The 25,603-nt window shown below is 40.9% G+C and overlaps 2 protein-coding genes across 3 annotated transcripts; one reads left to right on the top strand and one right to left on the bottom strand.

Moving 5' to 3' along the window:
• Positions 1-3,196: 3,196 nt before the first annotated feature.
• On the top strand, positions 3,197-6,154 carry LOC103992037 (probable GTP-binding protein OBGM, mitochondrial). The gene is made up of 5 exons (XM_009411606.3): positions 3,197-3,460; positions 3,774-3,882; positions 4,219-4,301; positions 4,507-4,569; positions 4,653-6,154. Exons 1-5 carry the CDS (start codon positions 3,323-3,325, stop codon positions 5,871-5,873), a joined length of 1,614 nt encoding a protein of 537 aa, XP_009409881.2. The 5' UTR covers positions 3,197-3,322; the 3' UTR covers positions 5,874-6,154.
• A 965-nt stretch (positions 6,155-7,119) lies between these two features.
• Positions 7,120-24,600, bottom strand: LOC135678962 (serine/threonine protein phosphatase 2A 57 kDa regulatory subunit B' alpha isoform-like). 2 transcript variants are annotated; one of them, XM_065192246.1, is made up of 2 exons: positions 23,198-24,598; positions 7,120-7,661 (listed from the first exon to the last, which is right to left on the bottom strand). In XM_065192246.1, the coding sequence occupies exons 1-2, from the start codon at positions 24,335-24,337 to the stop codon at positions 7,332-7,334; spliced, it is 1,470 nt and encodes a 489-aa protein (XP_065048318.1). In that variant the 5' UTR covers positions 24,338-24,598; the 3' UTR covers positions 7,120-7,331. The 2 variants fall into 2 exon arrangements, with proteins under 2 accessions (XP_065048318.1, XP_065048319.1); XM_065192247.1 differs by having other exon boundaries at positions 7,480-7,672; positions 23,198-24,600.
• Positions 24,601-25,603: the final 1,003 nt, after the last annotated feature.

Below are 25,603 nucleotides of genomic sequence, written 5' to 3'. Positions count from 1 at the left end.
GAGTTCCAACGAGCTTCTTCGACAAGCTCCGATCTTTCTCGGCGAGCTCCGCGAACTTCCAACGAACCTTCTAGCGAGCTTCCGAAAAACCCTTCGGCAAGCTCCCTACTTATTCTTGGCTAGTTCCAGCAGCATTCCCAACGAACCTTCGGACTTCCGTCGAACTCTCGAACTCACAATGAATCCTTCGTGCTTGACTCCGACACTTTGTTTTGCTTTATGTCTTCATCGTTATCGTAGTTAATCCTCCACACACAAGCAAAAACTCTACTCCAATCTAGACAATTATTACAACACGAATTGACATTCTGTTGCCCGGCACGTCATTGGTTGGCGCTTCGTCCGATTCTTCAGCGCATCATCCTCTCTTGTAGCTTGTTGCCCAATTGGCGGTTGACCTCTGCAGCCCCGATATCCTTGGTGCAATTCTACTCTCCTTGGCCCGATGCCCGACGTCCAAAGCCTTCTGCCGTCCAATATCCTAACGTGATCTCCTCCGGTGCAACGTCAATTCCTCCTGCGTTAACTGTCTAATCCTGATCGAGTAGACCTGCATCACTCAAAATGCAGTTTAAATTATAAACACATATCAAGTGGTTTCATCATCAAAATACGAGATTCAACATGTGTAGCCCTCCGCATAAGAAGCATCCGCTAGGTTTTGGGCCCTTGCCTTTTAAGCTTAGCCCTTTGTGGGAACTCTTCTTCCTTTGTTTGCCCCCGAGCTCCTTCCCTCAAGAATATTTTGGAGGGTAGTTTCCTGAAGATTATTTCATTTTACTCAAGTCCTCCGAGGAAACAAAGTCGGTGAGCCTTTTTGCGACCGTAATTACCCCGATCACATTAGTGACATTCCTTCGATGCAATTCTTGTTTGAGCCCATGGTTTCAAACCATCGAGGAAGTTGAACAGCTTATCCTTCTTGGGCATGTCCTGTGTGTCTAACATTAGTGCAAAAAATTGCTTCATGTAGTCTCGGATGGAAGTACTTTAGCGGAGTTGTCTCAACTTCCTTCTTGTGATGAACTGTATGTTCTCAAGTAGGAACTAAGTTCTCAACTCCCGCTTTAAGTCAACTCATGTGTCCACTTGACACCAACCTTATTGGATCTCCTCCCAACGGGTCCGCCACCAGAGTTTTGCATCCTCATTCAGATACATGGTTGCTATTGAAACTTTAGTATCTTTAGACAAGCCTTGTAGCTCGAAAGTACTATTTCATGTCAAACAAGAAATTCTCGAGTTCTTTCGCGTCCCTAGCACCTCCATAGCAATGAGGCTCAGATGCCCTCAAGTTTTGTGGTAGCGCGACATGGGTATTGCTCGCTCCTGCATTTAGTACCCTTGTGAGCACTGTCACTCTAGAAGTGAGTTCTGCCACGACCTCATGCAAACATTGTATGGAGTCTTTGGTATCATATGTCATTCGATCGACTAGGGCCTCAACCTTGTCGATTCAGGATTCATCTTGTTCTTGTGAGCTCTCTACCCCAAGAAGCCTTCGTTGGCTTTAGTAGAGTTCCTCCAAGCTCACTTCAAGAACATCTAGGCGGGTTTCTACCGTCGTGAGTCTCTCCTTATAGCTATTTTTTCCAATTGGCACTTCAGATTGTGTCTCCTCCGCTCGTGGAGAGTAGACAACTTCTCGCTCATCATGTTCATTGACATTATCCTCCAAAGTAGCTCCACCAACATGAGAGCGAGTTTGCACTTGTAGCCCACCTACAGTTGCTTGGGGCAATGGTCCGACTTGTCCCGTCTTGCTCAATTCACCACAATGCTTTGCCATGGCGAGATTGCGAAGTTTCTTTGCTACTTACTCAAATTGTAACCTGGCTCTGATACCACAGTGTCATGGACTTAGCTATAATTGCCTAAGTCGTGAGACACCATTGCGGCAAAGTCACGAACTTAGCTTGAATTACCTAAGTCGCGAAGCACTCTTGCACTAACCTCTAGGACTTAGTTGTGATTGCCTAAGTCATGGTGCGCCCTTGCGATATGCGTCCGCAAAGGGTTAACCAATTTGCAACCTTACTCATGTCTCGAAGGACCTGTAAAAGAGAAAGTTGATTAGTTCCAAAACGAGCGAGGGACAAATTCCGACGTCTCGCGAAAAGAAAAGCTTTACAAGAAATTCAACGAGTACTTTGAGTGCAAGATAAAAAAAAAAAAAAGAGAAAACAATGACTTTTAGAAGATAGAAAGAACAGTTGCAAGTCTACAAACAACTACTCATCGGGTGTCGGATGCAAAGGCAAGTTTCCATCAAGTTAACGTGCGAACTTGTGAAGATTGTTCAACACTCGACAATATATCGAAGCCTCATCTAGCTTTGTGTCACCCGGGGGTTCCAAGGTGCTGAGATGACTGATGTTTCGTATACAATTATGATGTGCATTAAACAAGTGGTGACATATGAAAACGAAGTTATTTTGGGATAATTCGACTTGATACAGTGCGCGATCGCATTGGAGGGCTATAAACTATCATTGCTTATATTTTCTAAGCAAAAGCATATAAAACTAAAGTAAAACATGCTATCGGTTCTTCGTTGATCATCTTGCTGATTACTGCGACTCCATCGCCTCATCGCCGAGTTCTCCAAGTCCAGCCTCTTTGAGGAGAAAGGCATCGTCGGCTCGCTTACCATCTGCTCCATGCTCCTCTTACTCGCCTTCTTCGCGATCGAAGCATCCGTAAGGAAGGCAACAGCGTGGGCAAGAGCTGAGGGAGCGGCGAAGGGCAGCGCGAGGAGGGAGCTTTTTGATTGGGAGGAAGAGGGAGTGGCGGAGGGCGACACGAGCAGAGGATGAGGAAGGCGGATCGACCGAGAGTGGGATGGGCAACGCTGAGGGTGCGGTTGGGGTTGACAGGGCAAGGGGCCCACAAGTGGGGCCAAAGGGCGTCGTAGGTGACCTGGAGGGCAGTGGTGACAAGGAGGAAGATGGAGAACGCCAACTAGAAGGGGCGGGGCGGGAGTGGCGAAGGCGGATGGGGCGACGTCGCACGCGGTGGGAGCGGGGGCGGAGGTGAAGGACCACGCCGCTCACGATGGGTGACCGGTGGAAAATGGGCGTCCCCGAAAAAAATCAATTAGATAAAATATCCATATAATCATTAGATTAAAACCCAACAGTAGAATTTTTTGTTTTTGGTTAAGGATATATATATATATATATATATATATATATATATATATATATATATATATATATAATTGCAAGAAAACCCCCGAAATTTGTTTCTGTCGGGAGAACTGCTTCTGAGTTGTTCGTCGAGATTAGAGCAAAGTCGCTTGTTGCGCTGCTGCGAGCGAGACATGTGGTGGCGCTGGCACCAAACCCTTGGGCCGGGCAGAGTACTGCGAAGATCGCCTTGTCGTAAACCGCCATGGCTTCCTTCTTCCTTCTCTTACTCTGATGTCCCGAAAAAGAAGGGAAAGTTGGTACCTTTGCAGGTATCCACTGCCAGTCGCCAATTGTTCCATGAGATCTCTCCATTCGTTCTTGTATTTAATTGAAAGGTTTTTCGTGTTTCACTTTTTTTTGTTGTAATGTTCCTACTTTTTTGTCATTTCCGCATGTACCCGCCCATTCGGTTTTCTATGGATCAAAATCACTCCTTTACCTCGTTTTTGGGCACAAGACCTTTTTGTTGTCTTTCTTTGGTTGAAAACTAGGTTCAAGCTAGTTTTGCTGCTCTAATTTGTATGGTGTTTCTTATTGGCTTATGGCACGGAAGCTTTTACCTCGTTTGTTCATCCTTTACAGGAACGGAGGATGGTTGATAGGTTTAGGTTATGGACTAAGGGAGGCGAAGGTGGAAATGGGTGTTGCAGCTATAGACGCAGCAGGACTGACCGTTATGGCAGACCTGATGGTGGAACTATAATATCTTTTGGTTTAGTTAGTTTGTCAGAATTACAACATTGTAATCAAAATATATAATTGTACTGATAACTCACGATTCTGAAATTTTCTCATTAGTTAGAAGGCAGATTATTGATATTCGAAACATGTAGCCTATCTGTTTGTGAAATTTCCCAAACAAAATGACCCCAGCTATACCATATTTGTTTGTGTTTAATCAAATTGTGTGCTTGAAATTTCATATCTTTGCTATTTTCGAAGTAGTGAATCAGTTTTAATAATCTCAAGTTACTTAACAGTGTTGGCTAGTCTGCCAAAGTAGTAATTCTTCTTTCAATAAATACAGGTGGAAATGGTGGAAGAGGTGGTGATGTCATCCTTGAATGCTCTTCAGCTGTTTGGGACTTCAGCAATTTGCAGCATCACTTGGTACGATCGAAGCCTTTCTGTCTATTCTGTTACTTTGTTGGAGTACCATTATGCTTTTTGTACAATGCCTGATAGCTTTAACGGGATTCTTCATAATGTGTACACAAGTAAGCTCATTTAGTTTTATATAAGCATGCTTGTTGTTGAGGGGCTTAAACAGTCTACTACGTGATATTGTAAGCTATGACTAGACCTTGTTTTCCAGAATGCACAAAGAGGAGGGAATGGAACTTCAAAGAGTAAAGCAGGGAGCCGTGGGTCTGACAAGGTGAATTTCCAGTGTCTTTCTCAACTAACATCTTGTGTGATTTCTTTGTGGTATGTCAAGCACTTAGTTCTTATATCTGGCAGGTTGCTCAAGTACCAGTTGGCGCTGTAATACACCTAGTTAGTGGTGAAACTTCTTTTGCTGAAAACTCTTCTATCACATCCTTAGACCCTTGGGAAATACCAGGAGCTGTTGACACTGATACAGCTAATTCTGTTCAGCAAAAAAGTGTTAAGGTCAATGCATCTTGTTCAGCACTAATGAAAGATTTGCATATGTCACCTTTGTACTCCGAAGATGATGTTAATAAATCACAGCATGATGTCAAAATAAGTTTTGGTTCTCCTGCCTCCACTGAGGTAGAGTGGGACAAAGACACCGAAGATGATGAACCATGTTGCAAAACTACCTACGAGGAAATTAAAGATGATCAAACTGATGATGCAAATGAAATCAGAGTAGAGGAAGATGAGGAGGTGATGAAGGAGGAAGAAGAAGAGGAGGTGGTGCGATATTCAGTTGCAGAATTAACTCAACCTGGGCAAAGAATAATAGTTGCACGAGGAGGAGAGGGTGGCCTTGGTAATGCTACTTCAAAAAAGGATTCTCGCAAAAGTGTCAGTTACTGCAATGGTGCTTCAAGTCCAGAAACTTTGGATGGTGAATATCAAACTTCATTGGCTGCTGGAAGACCTGGCTCTGAAAGTGTTCTTATACTGGAACTGAAGAGTATCGCAGATGTTGGCCTTATTGGAATGCCTAATGCTGGTAAAAGCACATTGCTAGGGGCCCTATCAATGGCTAGGCCAACTGTGGGTCATTATGCTTTTACCACTCTAAGGCCCAACATAGGAAATCTAAATTACGAGGACTTCTTCTCCGTCAAGGTTGCTGACATCCCTGGTCTTATAAAAGGAGCACATGCAAATCGTGGGCTTGGCCATGCTTTCTTGAGGCACATAGAGCGCACAAGGGTTTTGGCATATGTCGTTGATTTAGCAGCAGCATTGGATGGGAGGAAGGGTATTCCGCCATGGGAGCAACTGAGGGATTTGGCTTTGGAGCTTGAACATCACCGGGAAGGTTTGTCAAATCGACCGTCCTTAATAGTGGCCAACAAAATTGATGAAGAGGGTGCAGAACATGTGTTCCAAGAACTAGAGAGAAGGGTCCAAGGCGTCCCTATATTTCCTGTATGTGCTGTCTTGCAAGAGGGAGTACCTGAACTAAAAGCTGGAATCAGAAGGCTTATAGATGGCAGTGAGTTGCACAGACTTTGTGTCGATAACATATTGACTGACTAGCCTAAGAGTTATTTCATAGTGATGTATCCACCAGCTACTTCATTCAGAGGTCACTGCACATCTTTTGTCAGGTGTCCCCAATAAGTAGAAGAAAGACTTTCCAAAATGCAGCTACGTGCTTGTTTATCTCAATTTTCTTTGAATCTTGCAAGGATGCAGAGCTTGTTAAATGTATTCTGTGTCAATTGGATGGTGGTCAACTTTGTTGAAGATTGTGTCTATCAATATTGTTTCTTACTAAAAGTGGGTAAGAGTGTTTCTTGATTACATCATTATTATAATCCTTGTGACTCCATCAAGTGACATGACTCTGCTTTTGCATCTTTGGTGTTGTTTATGCCAATCCCGTCCTTTACTCCCTCCTCTATCCCTTCTCCCTTCTGCCTTCCTTTCCTAGTCATCAGTGTCGCCACCGCAACCTTCCCCTACTTAGTCTTGTTGTGGCTGCAGCCACCTCCCTCTTCTGCTACCTCCTCTCGCCACGACCAGGAAAAACTTGCTTGTACGATCCTTCGTAGCTCAATCATTCAGCCTCCAATCCTGTGGGACTTATACTTGACGCAGCAGGTCAACATCCGTTATTGGCTAAAAGGCTTACCCAATATGTGATATTTCTGTTGCCTCTATATTTAGAGACTATTATCATGACACAAAATATTGATCTGATAAAGGAGCATTCTTATCATTATATCAACCCTACATTATCGGTCAATTTCCTTAAATCAAACTCATCAAGTAGTATTTATGGTTCTTATTATGCCAATTGAAAGATATATGCATAACTTCCATCTTTTAGACTACAAACTTGATCTTGGAAGTTCTTTTTGATCAAGAGAAAGAAAGTTCCATTATAATTCATGACTTTATTGTTGATTCTCCTTATTGTTTTTCTCAAATGAGCCTTTCATTCGCCACCATAATTTTATGAGCCAACTATGGATATGTATCTTTGAGGAGACTCTGATGCTAAGGACACAATATAGGCAGTCAAAAACATAAGGTCTCGATGTCTAGTAAGCGTGACCTTGATATAATACAATATTCATGCAATGAATGGATACATGAAAGCTCGACGATTCTTACCAACTGTTGTTGAATGAACTGTGAATAATTAATTTATTCGCAATTCTCATTCATATCTTAAGAAATCATCACATAAAAAAACCAACAAATATTTTGAGCTCAGCATCTCCACTGTTGTTTCTCAGCAATTATATGATTCCACAATGCATCAGCAGTAGGTAGATGTCAAAACAGACTGAAAGAAATACATATTAAGTTCGAAATCTTTGCACTGCAGGAAACCAATAAAAAGAAAAAGATCGTGAATGGAATAAAATACGGCATCTCTCTTTGAAATGCACAAAAGGAGACAAAAAAGAAAACCTTGAAACCTGACATGATCCGAGGCATATCCACAGATGATACATTTAACTTACAATACAACCACAAATTTGGCTAATTGGCTAGAACCATGTCTTCTCCTCCGGCCTTGGCTTCAACAACGGCTTCCAGCCTTCTCCATGCCAACTCTCTTTGCTCTTCCACTGATTTTGCCTTCGCTTCCTTTTCTTCGTATTGTCGCTGGCACTCCTCGAACAGCTCGCTGTCCATGTCAAGGAACATTTTCCGCACGTTTGCTGTTAGGCCATGAATCGCTTGGTTCCAATGGGCCTGCATGTTCTTCTCCAGTGCTTCAAATATGATGGGAAATATTACACTGCGATTTTGAGCAATTAAGCTCACTATATGATCATTGTTCCAGAGGAATAACGCCCGTTCAGCAACCTGTAATCCGCCTTCATCATCAATTGACGTTATGATATGTATAAAAATTGGATATAGATCATGGTCATTTAAAGAAAAGTAGGCATCTCAAGTGCTGGAGATCTTCCAGATGGTGCAACAAAAAGAAAAAAAAAAAAGAAAGAAAGCTGCAGTCAGAAGAACAGCAATAGAAACTCTAAACTGATGGAAAATATGTATGAATAAAGCCAATTCAGCTACCTTTAAACCATGTTCATTTACAATAGATAATTAAACATGTAGAAAAACCAAATAAAGGACTGACAAAATATTTGTCAAATAAGGCCTCCCTCATTGCAAGAGATGAAAATGTTCAGACAATAGATAGGTAGTACAGAGAAAATAGAACTGCAATCAGAGAGCAAAAGCAATGCAGAAATAGATAAATGGAGCAGCAACAGAAAATCTAGACTCTGTATATAAGGTTACCATGTGCTATTAATACCATAGGAACATAAAATCACAAATATTCAGGTAAATTTAACAAGAAACCAAGAGAAATCAGTTAAAATAGACAAAATGACCAAGTAGATAAAACAAGTAATAATATTATATCCAACTTTCACTTCACTAATGCTATCTAAAAAGTAAAGTTACATTCTTAGAGCTATGTCCATCTCTATTCACAACAGTTGAATGTTAAAGTTATTGGGAGCATTTCAAAAGCAATATACTACAAGGAAAGCATTTCTTCTACTCCTTGAATCTAGTTAAAAGGAAACTCAGGTTTCAAACAGGGAAGTCCCACATCATTTTCAGGTAACATGAATGAAAAATACGAAGGATATAATATAACAAATAACTAATCCAAGTTAAGTTTGTAAGAAAAGGAATACCATCACTTCATCTGTGTAAAAGGAATGAAGGTCTCAAATTTCTATCAGGAGCTGATAAAGATAAGAGAATCTCTGGAGGTATAATAGCATAATGCTAACTAATCTGCCTATGACAGTCCACACAGCTTAAGACTGAAAGAAGACTGAAACATGTTCTTTCTCATTATCCAAACCAAATTAACATATATCCGGTTTGTATATGGGTTTAAATCTTGTTAACTGCATGTCACAAAGCAGCCCAGATGTACAGCAGAAAGGGTTGATGGGCGCAGGTGGAGATACTAAATGGACTTTGTATTCCAGAGTTTGATTCCTCGCAAAGCTATGATTCTGTTCATTCAGATCAATAAAAAAAATGTTAAGAAATTTGATCATATAGTCTAAACGTCACTCTCTCATTCATACCACATATCGATTGGTTTTTATCAATCCAAGCAAGCATTGTTTATGAACCATACTGTCATGAACGATCATTATGCACCGACAACATCTTCGTCAATGGACTGTTTATCGCTTTTGTTTGCTCACACATATGTTTGGCAACGTGTTTTGCCTTATTTTTGTATGTTTTTGCTTAAAAACTATGAGCAGAAATAGTTTGCAGCACTGCAGAGCGACCGCTCACCAGAATGGACAAAACTACCCCAAAATGGCCCAATTTTCACATGTCATGGCCTGTTTTCTGGAGGCTGCGGTGAGGTGTGAAACGTCAATCATCTCAGCACCCTAGAACCCCCCAAGTGGCATAGGGCTAGATGGGGGTTTAGGGTAGTGTTGGGCATTGATTGGATACACAAGTTCGCACATTAAGCCTATGAAAACTTGCCACGTTAAGCCTACGAAAACTTGCCATCGTGCCTGACACCTAGTGAGCAATCGTTTGCGAACTTGCAACCGTTCGTTTTCCTTCTAAAGTCCTTGTTTTATCCTTCTCTTTTTTCTTTTGCACACAGAGTATTTACCGAATTGCTTGTAAAGCTGCCCTCTTCGCGAGACGTCGAGACTTATCCGTCGCATGCTTTTGAACTAATCAATTTGTTCTTTTACAGATCCTTCGAGACCTGAGAGAGGTTGCAACTAGACTAACCCTTTGCGGATGGATAAGCAAGGGGTGCCCCATGACTTAAGCAATCCTAGCTAAGTCCATGACATTGGCGCAAAGGTACCTCACAACTCAGGCAATTCCAACTAAGTCCGTGACATTGTAGTATCAGAGCGGGCAAGCAATTCGTCCAAACAACAAAAGTTTCGCAATCTCACCATGGTGAAGCATCGTGCCGAATCAAGTAAAATGGGGCAAGCCGGACAATTGCCCCAAGTAGCCACAAGTGGGCTGCAAGTGCAAACTCGCTCTCAAGCTGTTGAAGCTGCTCAAGAGGAGCACAATAGCGAACAAGACGAGTGAGAAGTTGACTTTTCTCCGCGAGCGGAGAAAGCACAATCCGGAGCGCCAACTGGGAAAAGAAGCCATAAGGAGAGGCTTACAACTGCAGAAACCTGCCTTGACGTTCTTGAAGTGAGTTTAGAGGAACTCTATCAAGGCCAATTAAGACTTCTTAGGGTAGAGAACTCATAAGAGGCGGAATCTCGGATCGACAAGGTTGATTCCCTAGTTGATTGATTGATGGAAGACACCAAAGACTCCGTGCAACACCTACACGAAGTCGTGAAAGAACTCATGTCAAGGATTATATTGCTCACAAGGGCTCTTAATGCGGGGAGGAAGCAACACCCGCGTTGCTCCGCCACAAAACTTGAGAGCACCCGAGTCACATTGCTATGGGGGTGCCAGGGATATGAAGGAGCTCGAGAGTTTCCTATTCAATATAGAACAATACTTTCGATCTACGAGGCCCGATTCTAAAGAAACCAAAGTTTCGATAACAATCATGTATCTGAATGAGAATGTAAAACTTTGGTGGTAAACACGTTGAGAAGAGATCCAACAAGGTTAGTGTCGAGTGGACACATGAGAGGACTTGAAGCGGGAGTTGAGAACTCAGTTCCTACCCGAGAACATGAAGTTTGTTACATGGAAGCTGAGACAACTCTGCCAAAGTACTTCCATTCGAGACTACGTAAAGCAATTTTCTACACTGATACTGGACATACAAGACATGTCCGAGAAGGACAAGCTGTTCAGCTCCCTTGATGGCTCGAAGGAATGTCACCGATGTGATCGGGACAATCGTAGCCACGGAAAGGCTCACCAACTTTGTTTTTTCAAAGGACTCGAGGAAGAAGAAACAATCTTCGGGAAATCGCTCATCCAAATATTCCCTAAGGAAAGGAGTCCGGAAGTGAACAAAAGAAAAGAAGTTCCCATAAAGGGCCAAGCTCAAAAGGCAAGACCCCAAAACCTAGCGGATGCTTCTTGTGCGGAGGACCGCACATTTTGAGGGAGTGCCTATAAAAGCAAGCACTCAATGCATTTACAGCATCATTCCACCCCCCACGATCGGACAAGGGCAAGATCATCGCCCTTAGTTCGAGTAGTTCGAAATCCAGCAACCACGATGAGGAGTCGCAAGGACCCCGGATGGGAGCAATGCATTTGTTGAAAGCATTGCGGGATCAAGTGGGGGAGAACATAAAGACAAAGCAACAGAAAGTAGGGAGCAATGAGCTGATGTACGTGGACATCAAGCTAAATGGCTAAACAACCCATGCGATGATGGACACGGGCGCTACCCATAATTTCATTGCCGACCAAGAAGTAAGGCGACTTGGGCTGAACCTAGAGAAGAGCCCTAGTTAAACGAAGGCTGTGAACTCGGAGGCTAAGCAAATCTCCGGGCTAGCAAAGAGAGTCCCCATCAAGATCGGGACATGAAGTGAAAGCACAAACATAATGGTAGTGCCATTAAATAACTTCCAAATTATTCTCAAAATGGAGTTCATGCATGCAACAAAGTAGGTGCCAATATCGTTCCTAAACTCCCTATGCATGATGAGAGTCGACGACCCTTGCGTGGTTCCAATTTCTTGAGGAGGAACCAAGGATCCACAATAAATATCTGCATTACAACTGAAGAAGGGGGTACGAAAAGGTGAATTAACTTTCATGGCTGCAATAAAGCTAGAGACACTTGGCGTAGAGGCTACTCATGAACCTACTATGGCTATGGACGTTTTGAAGGAGTTCACTGATATTATACCACCCAAGTTGCCAAAACTCAGCTTCCGCGCAGAGGCGTGGACCATCACATCAAGTTGGAGCCGGGAGTGAAGCCTCTAGTAAAACCACCATACCGCATGCCCCTCCAGAGTTGGTAAAGCTTAGGAAGCAGTTATATAAACTGCTAAGCGATGATCTCATCCGTAGTTCTAAAGCATCATTCGGAGCTCTAGTCCTCTTCTAAAAGAAACAAGATGGGAGCATCCGATTATGCGTTGACTATTAAGTCATAAACAAGGTGACAGTAAAGAATAAGTATCCCATCCTGCTCATCACGAACTTATTCGACCAGCTAGGCAAAGCAGAATATTTCTCTAAACTCGACCTTCGGTTAGGTTACTAGCAGGTGCATAATGTTGAAAGTGATGAAGTGAAGACTACCTGTGTGACCAGGTATATAGCGTTCGAGTTCTTGGTGATGCCTTTCGGCTTAATGAACGCTCCGACCATATTCTGCACTCTCATGAACTAATTATTCAAGAAGTATCCAGACAAGTTTGTGATCGTCTACTTGGACGATATCATCGTTTACAACCAAACACTCGAGGAGCATGTCGAGCACCTTCAAACAATTTTCAAGGTTCTCAAGGGGAACACTTTGTTTGTGAAAAGAGTGCTACTATGCTCAAACGGAGATTTTATTCTTAGGGTATCGAATCAACGAAGGTTCCATGGTTTCGTCAACTATTATCGGTGCTTCATAGTTGGGTACTCGAAGTGTATAGCTCCACCAATGGAATTGCTGAAGGAGCAACCTTGGCGATAGTCAAACAAATGCGAAGCGGCATTTCAAGACCTAAAGGCTACTGTGTTAAAAGAATCGATACTCAAATTGCCAGACTATGAGAAATCTTTCGAAGTCCATATGGATGATTCAAACTTCGCTATTGGGAGAGTACTAATGAAGGAGGGTCACCCGATGGCCTACGAGAGCTGTAAGCTCAACGAGACCAAGCAACGATATCTAGTGCACGAGAAGGAGATGACAGCGATGGTCCAATGTCTATAAGTTTGGTGACACTACCTTCTCGGAATACGATTTGTGCTAAGGACGGACAACATCACATTGAGTTCTTCCAAACTCAAAAGAAACTCTCCCAAAAGCAAGCACGGGGGCAGGACTTCTTAGCTGAGTTTGATATAGCAATGGAATACAAGCCTAGAAGAGCAAAAGTCGTGGTCGATGAATTGAGCAAGAAAGTAGAGCTAGTAAATGCCATGCAATTGGAAGGCGGAGGCCAAGCAAGTCAGTTGCACTCCAACTTTCTTTTCAGGATCAGGGATGGACTGTACAATTATCCCCAAGCAATAACCTTTATGCAACTAATCAAAAAGAGCAAGGCACGATGATTTTAGTTCTAGGAAGGACTCATCTACACCAAAGGGAATAGAGCGTCTGTTTCTTAAGCGAACAATTTGAGGCGTGAACTCTTAAGAGAGTATCACTATTCCCTTTGGGCTAGACATCCGGGTATTCACCGAATGTTGGCTCTTGTGGAGAGGACCTTCTATTGATCGAATATGGGGACTGATGTAAAGGAATATGTTCGAACGTGCCTTGCCAACGAGATAAGGTAAAACAATAAAAGCCGGTGAGACTTTTAGAGTCGTTGCCTGTACTAGAAAGGTAATGGGAGAGCATTTCCTTAGACATCATATCAAGCTTGTTGATAGTAGGGGGACTCGAATCGATACTCGTGGCGATCGATCGATTTTCAAAGTATGCAATATTCATTGTTGCACCCCTACGCTGCTCAGTAGATGAGGTGGCCAAATTGATGAAAAAGAATGTGGTGAGGTATTTGGGAGTCTCACATAATATCATCAATGATCGAGACACAGTTTTTGGGACGTTTCTAGACCGAGCTGTTCGAATTGTTGATATCTAAGTTATACTTCTCCACAAGCCTCCAACCTTAGATGGATGGTCAAACTGAGAGAATAAATTCGCTCTTGGAACAATATGTTTGACACTACGTGAGTGCTAACCAACGGGATTAAGTGAAACTGTTAGACATAGCCCAATTCTCCTACAACTTACAACGGAGCTCTGCATTTAACAAGAGTCCCTTCGAAATCATTATGGGATAGTAGCATCGACTCCTCACACCTTGGATTGGTTATACCGGGAGTAGTCCGTCAGCCTATCACTTTGCAAAGGAATGACACCGGAACGTACATATTATGCGGGCTTACTTGGAGAAGGTGGCCAAAAAGATAAAGAAATGGGCAGATTTGAGAATGTGACCACAAGAGTTTAAAATCGACAACTTGGTGTTGGTGAAGCTCCAACCAGCATCACTTCAGTTCTTTAGACATAAAGTGCACAAGAGATTAGTGCGCAAGTACGAAGGACCCTTCCCAATTATCAATAGGGTAGGCAATGACTCCTACAAGTTGCAACTACCAGTATGGCTCAAAATTTACAATGTCTTCCACGCAAGCAACTTGAAATCCTATCATTCAAACCGGCAAGATGCTTCTCGAAGTATTCTAATTCGGCTACCCCCCACCAAAGCCTCCTACGGAAAGCGAGTTGAAATCATTTTAGTAAATCACAAGACAAAGCTACCCAACGAAGTAGAGCAGACTGAGTACTTAGTGAAGTGGTGAAAACTTCCCCGAATAGAAGCTAAATAGGAGCCTGAAAACACCCTACGATATGAAGAAGCAATCATCAAAGCCTACCAGCAAGTGTCGACGACGGCGTCGATAATTTAAGTGGGGGAGAATGTCACAAATAGTCATCATGCACCCACAACATCTTCGTCAACAGACTATTTGTCGATTTTGTTTACTTGTACATATGTTTATCAGTGTGTTTTGCCTTGTTTTTGTGTGTTTTTGCTTGAAACTGTTAGCAGGAACAGTTTGCAACGCTACAGAACGACTGCTCACCAGAATGGGCAAAACTGCCCTAAAATAGCCTAATTTTTGCGTGTCATGGCCTGTTTTCTGCAGACTACAGTACGATGCGAAATGTCAGTCATCTCAGCACCCTGGAACCCCCGGGTGGCACAAGGATAGATGAGGTTTTGGGGTAGTGTTAGTCGTTGATTGGATTCATATATTCGCACATTAAGCCTGCGAGAACTTGCCATCGTACTCGACACTCGGTGAGCAGTCGTTTGCGGACTTGCAACTATTCGTTTTCCTTCTAAAATCCTTGTTTTCTCCTTCCTCTCTTTTCTCTCTTGCACATCGAGTGTTTGTTAAATTGCTTGTAAAGTTGTCCTCTTCGCGAGATATCGAGACTTCTCTGCCGTTGGTTTTTGAACTAATCAATTTGCTCTTTTACAGGTCCTTTGAGATGTGAGCTAGGTTGCAACTCGGCTAACCCTTTACGAACATATAATGCAAGGGTGCCTCATGACTTAAGCAATCCTAGCTAAGTCCGTAACAATGGCACAATAGTATCTCACGACTTAGGCAATTCTAGTTAAGTCCATGACATTGCTGCAATGTTGCCTCACGACTTAGGTAATTCTAGCTCGATCCGTGACAATACGGTATCACTTAGTATACTTCTCTATTACTTTTCTTTCCCATGATATCAGATGATATAGGTTGGAATACCCACTTGGTACCTCAAAACACTAATTGTCTGACAGATTATCAAGGCAGATATTAAATTAATATCTAAAATCTTGATTCATGCAGACATAAGTTGGCACAGCAGACCATTTCATATAGTGATGTCAATACATCATCAAAAGTTCAACAAAGAATTTTCCATGTTTTCAGTTCTAAAAAATGTCAGTAACAAACAGAAAGCTTGATTCTTCTTGTAAATTCATTAAATTTGATAGATGATTAAAAATCTCTAGCAAACATCTCAGTCTTATTAAAAAAAATATTTACTAACTTTTGTTTAAACTGTAGGTTTACTTGCCAAAACATAAAAGTTCTTTCAAGATAGGATTCTTGTATTTAAGATGTGCTGATTATGGAATCATAACCTATAAAAAATTTTAAATATGCTCAGTGTACAAGTGCCAACTCTAAAGGGCAGGAGCGATTGAAAAAACATAACACAACATGTTGAATCCAAATTCTAGTCTACAAAATCACACATGATGCCAGAGTCACAATCTTATGTTGTTGCAACAGTATACAGATCTTTGTGTATAGGTTCTTTGCATCCACAATTACAAACAAACTACAAAAGATGGTACTTTCCAGCTCTAGAAAGAAATATTGTAGTGGATAGCTCAGTATGAATTACACAATACAAAAAAGCAGAAAAATCCTAACCATGAAATCATGGAATGTAGAAGAAGCTGGTGTAAAAAGAAGGAATTGTAGATGCTGTTGAAGATTTGCATCAAGGATAACTGACCATATGATCCTTAAATCTTCACAACGCCAAACTTGTTACAATTCTTTCTACCATACCATGTAGTTCATATTAAAAAGTTGAAATGAATATTATTTAATGACTAAAAATACAAAACTAAAAACAAAAGCAGAAACATACAATTAAGTTTGTAAAATTAGTTATTAACAAAGGTCACATTTCAAAACTTGCCAAATGAGTGACCATGGATTGTGATTTCGCCCTTACCAGTACATAGTGACCGGTCTTTACTTGTTCAGGAGAAGGGTCAGACCATCTCATTTCAGGATGGTCCAAGTTGGAAACAAGGTTTACCACACAGTAACCCCTTCAAACCCCTGCACAGTAACCCCAGGTCGGATGGTCCAGGTTGTCACCTCAGCCAAAGAGATTGATAACTTTAAACCTCTTTCCTCTCCCTTTAGTCTCCCCTTGCACATCTTTCTCTTATGCACTCTCATTTCCAACTAATTCTCTCTCAACTCTCTTCCAAAATTAATTTAACTTATTGAGTGGAGGCTTATTTGCTCAAGAAGAAGATTCAAGTGCAAGATTCGATCTAATTTCTCTACAAATTAAGGTAAATCCGAATCTAATCTCTAAGCTAATTTCATGCAATTAGGTTAGGATTTATGCTTTATCTTCCAGCCTTGGCCTAGATCACTTCCATTTAGACCTCATTTAGGGCTTGAACTACAAATGTCAGGTCTTCATTCTTTTAGATCTAAACTAGATTTATTCAGATGTAGGCTAGATGTAATCAGATCTCGCTTGATCCTTGTAGATCTAATATAGATTTAAGCTAATCTAGGCTAGAACCATTCCTATCCAGCAAACATCCGCATGGATCTATGCTATATCTAGCTTAGATCCATATGAATCTAGGCTAGATCTTCACAGATCTAAACTAGATCAGCATGAATCTGGGCTAGATCTTTGCAGATCAAGGCTAGATCTGAATGATTCCATGGTAGACCATCAAGGATCTAAGCTAGATACGAGAGCTGAGATTTTTACAGGTCTAGCATTAATTTTGCAACAAATACAAATCTTATGATTTTTGGATCTAATCATCCATATGTCTAAAACTTTTTCTTAATAAATATGACACCAAATCAGCAAAGTATCGATCTATTATCAATATTAATTTTATTTGTCAATGAAAAAGGTATGCAAGAACCATAAAATAGGATTTCTTTTAGTTTTTTGCAAAAATTTTGGCCCTTATATATACCATGATAGATACCGACATACCATCTGTTAGTACACTTCAGGGTGGGTCTGGATTATATAAAACAATAGTTAATGTGTCTTCCATTTCACCATATTCTTGTACAGTCATATAACTTCCTAAATTAGAAGTGGCACCTTGTTCAATTGCATTTTATGCCGAAATAACTCAAAGCAACCTATCTAAGGATCATAAACCAATTCAAGTTTATCAATAGAATAGAACAACTAAAAAGGAATATGCAACAAGGAAAAAGCAAACTGCAACAACTTTCCATGACCTATTAAATGAAATACATCAGAGATGATAAAGGGCTGGATGATATGTCTCTCTTATAATATTGGATGATCCACCGGCATGTTGAAATATGACCAACTTATTCGAAATTTTAATCATTAGCATTTCTTTTTACTCAGATTTGCAAATATATATTATTTTCACTAAGCTTGAATTTCTCTAAGTAACATGATCACTGCAAGTTCTTTCCACAGACAATCTCTTAAATCATACTAATTTCCCCTTTTTCAGCCTAATCTCCCATTTGACACATGGCTTCAAAGATCATTTTTTAACATTCCAATTTAATTTCTCAAATGATAACATGTATTTGGCCAGCAAGTCATTATGCACATAGAGTTTTAGCTTAAAGGTTAGGGGGAAAATAACATTTCAACTTGTATCTTAGTCAGCTAATTGATATGTTCAATGTTCCATGGAAGAGAGAAACTAGATCCGATCCAGTCACTACCAAGAACTATTAACTCTAATCATCCTTGTGCAAGCTTCAAAAGTCAACCAGCCAAACACAACAGATTACTGACATATTCCAGTGAATGTGAAGATATTAATGACAATATGATGGCATATAATGATACTGTAATCGGACATCATGATACCAATTAAGATGTTTGGGATTGAGTGTGGACACCCAACCACCTCATAATGGGAGGAAGCACAAAGCTTCTATGGAGTCCTATAAGCGAACACAATGGTAAGATTGCTTCCTGCGACCTAGGGGGCCAATGTTCGAACATGAAAACAATTAGCTCTATATACAAATATAAGACTGCATATATTCCCCAGATCCTGCAGATCCCACATTGGCACGATCCATGGGCACTGGGTGGCATTGGTACCGAGGGTCAATGATGCAAGAGCAATTTAGTTGGTTTATTTATAAAACAAAGTTGTTTAGCTTAAGGATATTTTGTATATGTAATACATTGTAATATCTCAACATCTACTCGTTTCAACAAGGAGAAAAAAGAAGCAAATATAGAAAAAATAAAAATTATACATAAATCTTTGATTGAAGATCTTAAATACATCTTTACAACGATGAAAGTCTATTAATCAAGAATATCAGCAGGAAAGAAAGAATCAAGTCAAAAATATTAGCTTCTTCAAAGGAACGAGGATATTGTATATTTGATTTGATGTGATTGTAATTTTTCTTATTTCTGTATTTTCCTTTTTATTCTTGTGCTTGAGCCTATAAAAAATGCTAAAATGCTATAATGGATAATCAAAAGATGAATCAATGAATTGAGTTCTTTGTGTGAGTGGTGTGAGATGTGCAGATCTATGAATTGAGTTATTTCCCTCATAACTGTGCGAGGCGAGATCACAGATTCACAATTATGTTTCTGATGGTATGTTTTCATCGTTCATGTGCGAGACGTGCCGAGCTACAAGAACCTCATCCTAGGTGTTCTCCTTGAGCCAAAGTGACTAGGGTAGTTATCCAATTTTTTCCATTATCTTTTAATTATTATGTTTTTTCTTCGCTTTCTATCCTGCTGTTACTCGCCCTACGTCACCGTGTTAACAACCCCATAGAGAAAAAAGAAAAATCAACCAGAATCCTGTCATCCTACAACAGAAAGAAAGGAGCTTTTGGAATGTCAAGAAACCTACAGTGCCAAGATCATAAACTTTTAATCCACAAAATTACAGAAAGAGTAACTCCATTGGAATTTTTGCCATGATTTTTTTCAAATATTCTAGTTTTCGAATATCACTATGTATACTCAATAAAAAAGTCCATTTTCTTTGTATTATCTAGTCAATTCATTTTAGGAGATGTAATCAACCCCAAAAAGTAGAAAAAAATTATTGTTACACTTACAGTATGCCACATACCCAATCTAACAATAAGACACTGATAGAATAGGAGCAATGTTTCATATGATAGAAGCATGTGATAACTGATTAAGTATACAAGCACCTAACCAAAGAAAATTTGTCATACTATCATCAATACTCATAAATCAGACTGATCAACGGTGTTTATGCTCATAAAAGACATGTCCATGTCAGCGATTTAAAAAGGCGCTCGGGCGCTCGCCTAGGTGCTCGGGCGAGGCGAGGCGAGGCCCGAGCGCCTCGCTAATCTCCCAAGCGACGCGCTTCAAACAGGCGCCGCCTGGGCGCTCACCCAAGCCCAGGCGCTGGGCGCTTCGGGCGAGCGCCTGGGTTAACCAAGGCGACCGAACCAGGATTTTAGGTCTGGTTCGGTCTCCGATGGTTAGTTGGTTCAATCGAACCAACTAAAACCGATATAAGTGACAACCCAACCCTAACCCTCGCCGCTACCGCTCCCGATCCCGATCCCGTTACTCGCCGCTGTCGCTGCTCGCAAACTCTGCCGCTGTCGTCGCTCGCAAACTCTACCGCTGTCGCCGCTCGCGCCTCCCACTGCTCGCCGCTCCCGCTCCCGCTTCCGCTGCTCGCCGCTCCTGCTGCCGCTTCCTCTTTTCTCAGTCAGCAGGCTTAACACCCCTTTACACTTCCTTTTAACAGTATACATATACTGTATACTGTTAATATTATTAAGTTTATTTAAAATAATTAATTTTCAATACTGTTAATAGATTAATAATATATTATTTTGATTTTAATACTGTTAATTTTTATTTATTTGAAATTATTGCTAGGTTTCTTAATACTGTTAATTTTATATCTTAGATTTTCTTAATTTAATAGCATATTTTTTATTTAAAATTTTAAATAATTATATTTATTAATTATATTATATATTTTTATATTTTAGCGCCTCACTTCGCTCGGGCGAGCGCCTAGCGCCTCGGGCATTTTGGACCTTGGCGCCTTTTGGCGCCTAACGCTTTTTAAATCACTGGTCCATGTTAGCTTTGAAAGGCTTTGACTCTATATAGCTAGGTTCAAATCTTAAAGTAGGCAAATATTGTCAGTCTATCCAAATTCATGCAAACCACAATTAGTAAAAGTATGATATTCTGGCAGTCACTCCTCTCACATCAGCCAGTGTTCGTTACTCCTTCAATTTATGCAAGTTTTCCAACAACTGACAATGCATTAAAAACTGATGATATGAATCGAATCCTGAATTATTTGGGTTGAATATTAGATCTACTAGAACCTAAAACATGTAAAGATGGCCCACTGAGATATAGTGGGTCATCGTATTTATAACTTTAGATAACAGCAAGGGAAGAACCTTCACTTTCATTTTGAATATTTTCACTCAAGGTAGGCAATACCGAATGATACCGCCCGGTATGGGCGGTACGTACCAGTCCGACGGTATACCGGTACGTGTACCACCCACTACCAAAAAAATAATAATATATATATATATATATATATATATATATATTTATTTATTTATTTATTTATTTACATTTATATATTAATATTTTAGAAAAAGGCGACGTTCGGCGACGTCGCCGAGGCGACGCGACGTCGTCTTTTTCGGATTATATATATATATTTATTTATTTATTTATTTAAATAAATAAACGAGGTGACGTCGCCCCATCTGGGAGAAGAGAGAGGCAACGTCGCTTCGGCGACGTCATCGCCGAGCTTTATATATATATATATATATATATATATATATATATATATATATATATATATATATATATATATATATATATATATATATATATATATATATACCAAGCGGTATACCGAATGGTATACCACTCGGTATACAATTTCGTACCGTACCGAGCGAACGTCGAAACTCCGGTACAGTACGAAATTACAGACCTTTTTTTCACTTAATCACTCCTTGCATCACCAAGGTTCAGCACAAGCATGAAGTATTAGAGATATCATCTAATTGAATATTCACTGATTTCTTCTCCAACAAGAACTTGCAAATCCTCAAGTTCGCTGCATGATTGGGAAAATCTGCAAAAAACATGTTCTCAGCAAGTTGATTTATAAAGGAAGTTCGATCCATCAAATTGAGTTCCGGTTTAGGTTTTTGTTCCTAGATAAATAGTCAGACACAGTTTCTGGTAAAACTCACAGGCACTAGACCCACTGTCATCTCAGATAACAACTTAAGAAAATACTGAAACAAATTGTTTGGCGAAGGCCCTTGTTTTGGCATAAGGGTTCCATAACCAAAGGCGTGATGCTTTCAATATGAGCTACCAACAAGAGGAAACAACTAACCAATAAATGTTTCTTATGTAATGTATCTTTTCATTAATGAGTCTCGAATTTGATACACTAGCTTATCAAACCCAACTATGAAATTAGCAAATATATAAAGTTTGTCTCCTTAAACTTACCAGCGAACAGATTGATGTAGACAAACTTATTCTAGTTACCCTCCTAGTTACTCTCCGGTCTTAAAACATTAATCCAGGAACCAGTCCAACTAGAACCATGTATGATCATAACATCTCACAAGGAATAGAGTATCAAGTATCAACTACTAAATCGAAATCCTAAATAGTATTCATTATTAAATGAAGTACCCAAAATTCATTGGAAAACATGGTAAGGCATCACATAGTTTTCCGTTGATTGCTTGCAAAGTCAAAATTAAGGAAAATAATGCAAGTCCTTGTTCATCAGGTTGATTAGCATCCACCAGCATGAATCACTACAGAGCAACAAAGAACAGTGCCCTCCAGATGCCTGTCTGGTCAATGACCAGCATGTGCCAATGAAGATAGGAGAAAGCAAATGTGCGGGTCCAAAAGTGGAAATATCATATTGTGCACTGTCATTGGCATTTAAGGATCACTGGATCAGCATGTTTGCAAAGTGCATAGTACACCAGAGTTGTGCCTACTTCTCAAGCATGGAATGTTGTAAATGTGCATATAATACATATTAATAACTTATTTTAATATTTACCAAGAAGCATCACATAGTATAAAGACTTTAACATCCTTATAATGAGAATTATCCACCCCTTTAGAATGGAGAGATCCATGTAGTTAGGACATCATGGTTTCTTGTTATTTTTCGATGTCTAAGAATGGAAAGAAAAAATAAATAAATAAATTAGGCATTAGGACACGTCAGAATACAAAAAAAAAGTAGATCAGATGTATTACTTTTTTAAAACAATGAATTTTGAGAAAATATTACAAATTTAGAAACTGCACGAGGAGACTTCAATTAGCCATACATGGGTCTAGAAGTATATTAAACTTCATGACAAGAAGCACTCTGTGAACCGGTTGATTTGGATATTTGCAACAAAAGTTTCCAATATGCTAACATATTAAACCTCCAGGAATGATGTTCTCAAAGAAAATACATGACTTAACCTAAATCAAAAACTATTTTGTGGATAGTATCACAAATTTCATAGAACCAAAAAAACATGCAAATTAATAGTTATAACACAAAAGTCAGGTAATTTATTTCTTGAGAAGTTAGACTAACAAATTTTAGCCATTTGCTACCACCTAACCAACTGATGCAAGGAAGTGTCTCACAAAATAAAGAATGGCAGCTAAATGTATATACGATATTGAAATATCTCCTAGCCAATCAAGTTGCATATTTAGTCCTGAAGACCTTAACTTGTCAAGGTCATGAGGATAATGAAAATGCATATAATGACCTGATAATCAGGCAACATTTAACTGCATGCATCTAGCAAACAACCAGAAAAAACAAAAGATGGACCAAGTTCCAGACCTGGAAATGAGAGCTGCTGAGGCAGCGAGCGATCTGCTTGAACAAGGGAACCATGCACCGCTGAAACTCCACAGGTTGCGTCACCTCCAGCACCTCCTCCAATTCACCAAGGAATAACACCTCCTTCTGACAATTAATTACAGGCCAGTACTTCAAGAGCCCCCTAACGACTGTATCAGCTAGCTTGTAATCCTTCTCGACGAACTGCACAATGCAGTAGGAGAGCTGCTGGTGGTACATCCCCACTAACTTTGGTTTGTGCAACGGTATGAGGGCCCGGACAAGAAACAACTTGTGCTCCTCTTTCATCGGCAGAGCGAATCCATTAATAATACTCCCAAGGATCTCCAGCAGCTCGCCAATGCCACTGTGTCGCTGAGTCTCGAAGATGAATCTGTAGAAGATATTGTTGATGGCTTTGCGGATGAAAGGGCGATGGATCATGAACTTGCCGTAGATGCGGTGGAGGATGGTCTTAAGGTACTCGCGCTCGCGGGGGTCCTCCGAATCAAAGAGGTCGAGAATGCGGAGCACGAAGGTGTGGTCGATGTAGCGCTTGGCGACCTTGGTATCGGTGTCGGAGGAGATGACAAAGCGGAGGAGGAGCTCGTAGACGAGCTGGAGGTGAGGCCAGGCAGGATCGAGGTAGGGGTCCTCCTCCTCGGGATCGGCAGCCTCGGAGCCGGTGTTCTCATGGGAGGCCGGGGGAAGGCAGCGGAATATGTTAATGGCGACGGTGCGGATAAGCTGCTCCTGGACAGGCTCAGCGAGACGGCCGGAGCCTGACTGCACGAAGTCGACGAGCTCCGAGAGGGTCTGCCGCTTCACCTCCTTCTCCCGGGCCGACCTGAGCGTGTCGGAGAAGTCGAAGACCACGGCGCAGATCTGGAGCTTGCGGAGGAAGAGCGACTGCCGCTCAGGGACAGGCACGTCGCGGAAGAGCGGGAGGGATTCGATCTGTGGGGCGGCAGCGCCGGTGGGGAGGAGGTTGGCGGTGCCTCCGGGGGAGGGGACGGCCGTGCGGGAGGCGTGGTTGACGGTGACGGAGGAGGAGGCGGGGGCGGAGGCGGGTGGGGGCTCAGCGGCGACCTCCGCTTTGGGGCCCTTGCGGTTGGCCCGTTTCATGATCTTGTTCAACATTTCGCCTTATGTCTCCGGCCGCGCCGCCGCCGACGAAGCCCCAAATTGCTGTCCCCGGATCGATCCCGCGCCCCAATCGAGCTACAACAACGGAGGAGGGCAACGGGGAGAGAGCCTCATAATAGAAGGGGGTGGGAGAAGAGAGAGCAACGAGGAATCTGCGTTAAAATCCATCCGTCCATGGATTTGTGACAAGGAAAGAGAAGAAATGAGGTTCGCAAGGGAGGGGGAAAAGAAGGTAGAATAGTGAAGGGAGGAGGATACAAATGGAGATGAAAGGATGTGGCTTTTTCCCTTTTCTTTTTCTTATTTTTCTCTCTTTATTTTTTTGGCTAAAAGTGGATGGACTACATGTTTGATTTGGATGGATGTGGGTAACTGCGATCGATGTCTGGACCCGATTTTTTTATAGTAAATATACAGGTAGCTTATAACCAAAATACATTTGTAACGAGCTCACTAAAAGATAAAAAAACAATTCCAATAAGTTGGATGATAAAAAGAGCAAAAGGAAAATGGAAAGGAGGAAGACAAAAAGAGGAGAGTGGTGATGATACTCATGAGAATACGAGAAAGGATAGTGACGTGAGAAGCGAGGAGGATAAAGTGGCAATCAGAAAGAGATTAGAATATTACAAGTTTAGAGAGAACATTCATTTTTTTCATAAATACAATCAAAAAATAAATAAAAACTATAGTCCAAATTATTTTAGTCAAAGATGATTGGCCAGATGTAACTCCCGATATTTTCTTATGGGATAACCGTGGTGAAGAGGCAACCAAAGTGCCCATAAGCAATTCACGTGGAAAATAATCTCCATTAACTTTTGCTTTAGGCACATCAAAATTTCTTTCTGCCATTCGAGCAAAAATTCGTCATATAGATCTCCCTCAGCTTGAACCACAAAGGACTCAGGTTTCAAACAACGCTTCAGAAAGGAAAGAAACCCTTGAAATGCCTCGACCAAAATAAAACTTTGAGTTGAAATGGCAGTATTGATCAAAACCAACAAATGAAAACAAAGTGATACGAGATTAGATAAATATGATCAAATGAGTTTAATCAGAATAATCTAAAATAAATTGGCTTCTTTAAGAGACCTTATCACCCTTTCCATAGAAATCCCAATTAATCCAACTTTAGCTAATAAGCACTTAAAAAAGAATTATATTGATTGGCAAGGTTATATAACCTGATATTTGAACTTTTAACACATCCTTAGCTACAACAATCAAGATGTGCATCGATGATAAACTAGGGATCTA

Source organism: Musa acuminata, chromosome BXJ1-7 (assembly GCF_036884655.1).
Source record: "Musa acuminata AAA Group cultivar baxijiao chromosome BXJ1-7, Cavendish_Baxijiao_AAA, whole genome shotgun sequence".
Taxonomy (NCBI): domain Eukaryota; kingdom Viridiplantae; phylum Streptophyta; class Magnoliopsida; order Zingiberales; family Musaceae; genus Musa; species Musa acuminata.
This window is presented reverse-complemented; position numbering and strand designations above follow the sequence as displayed.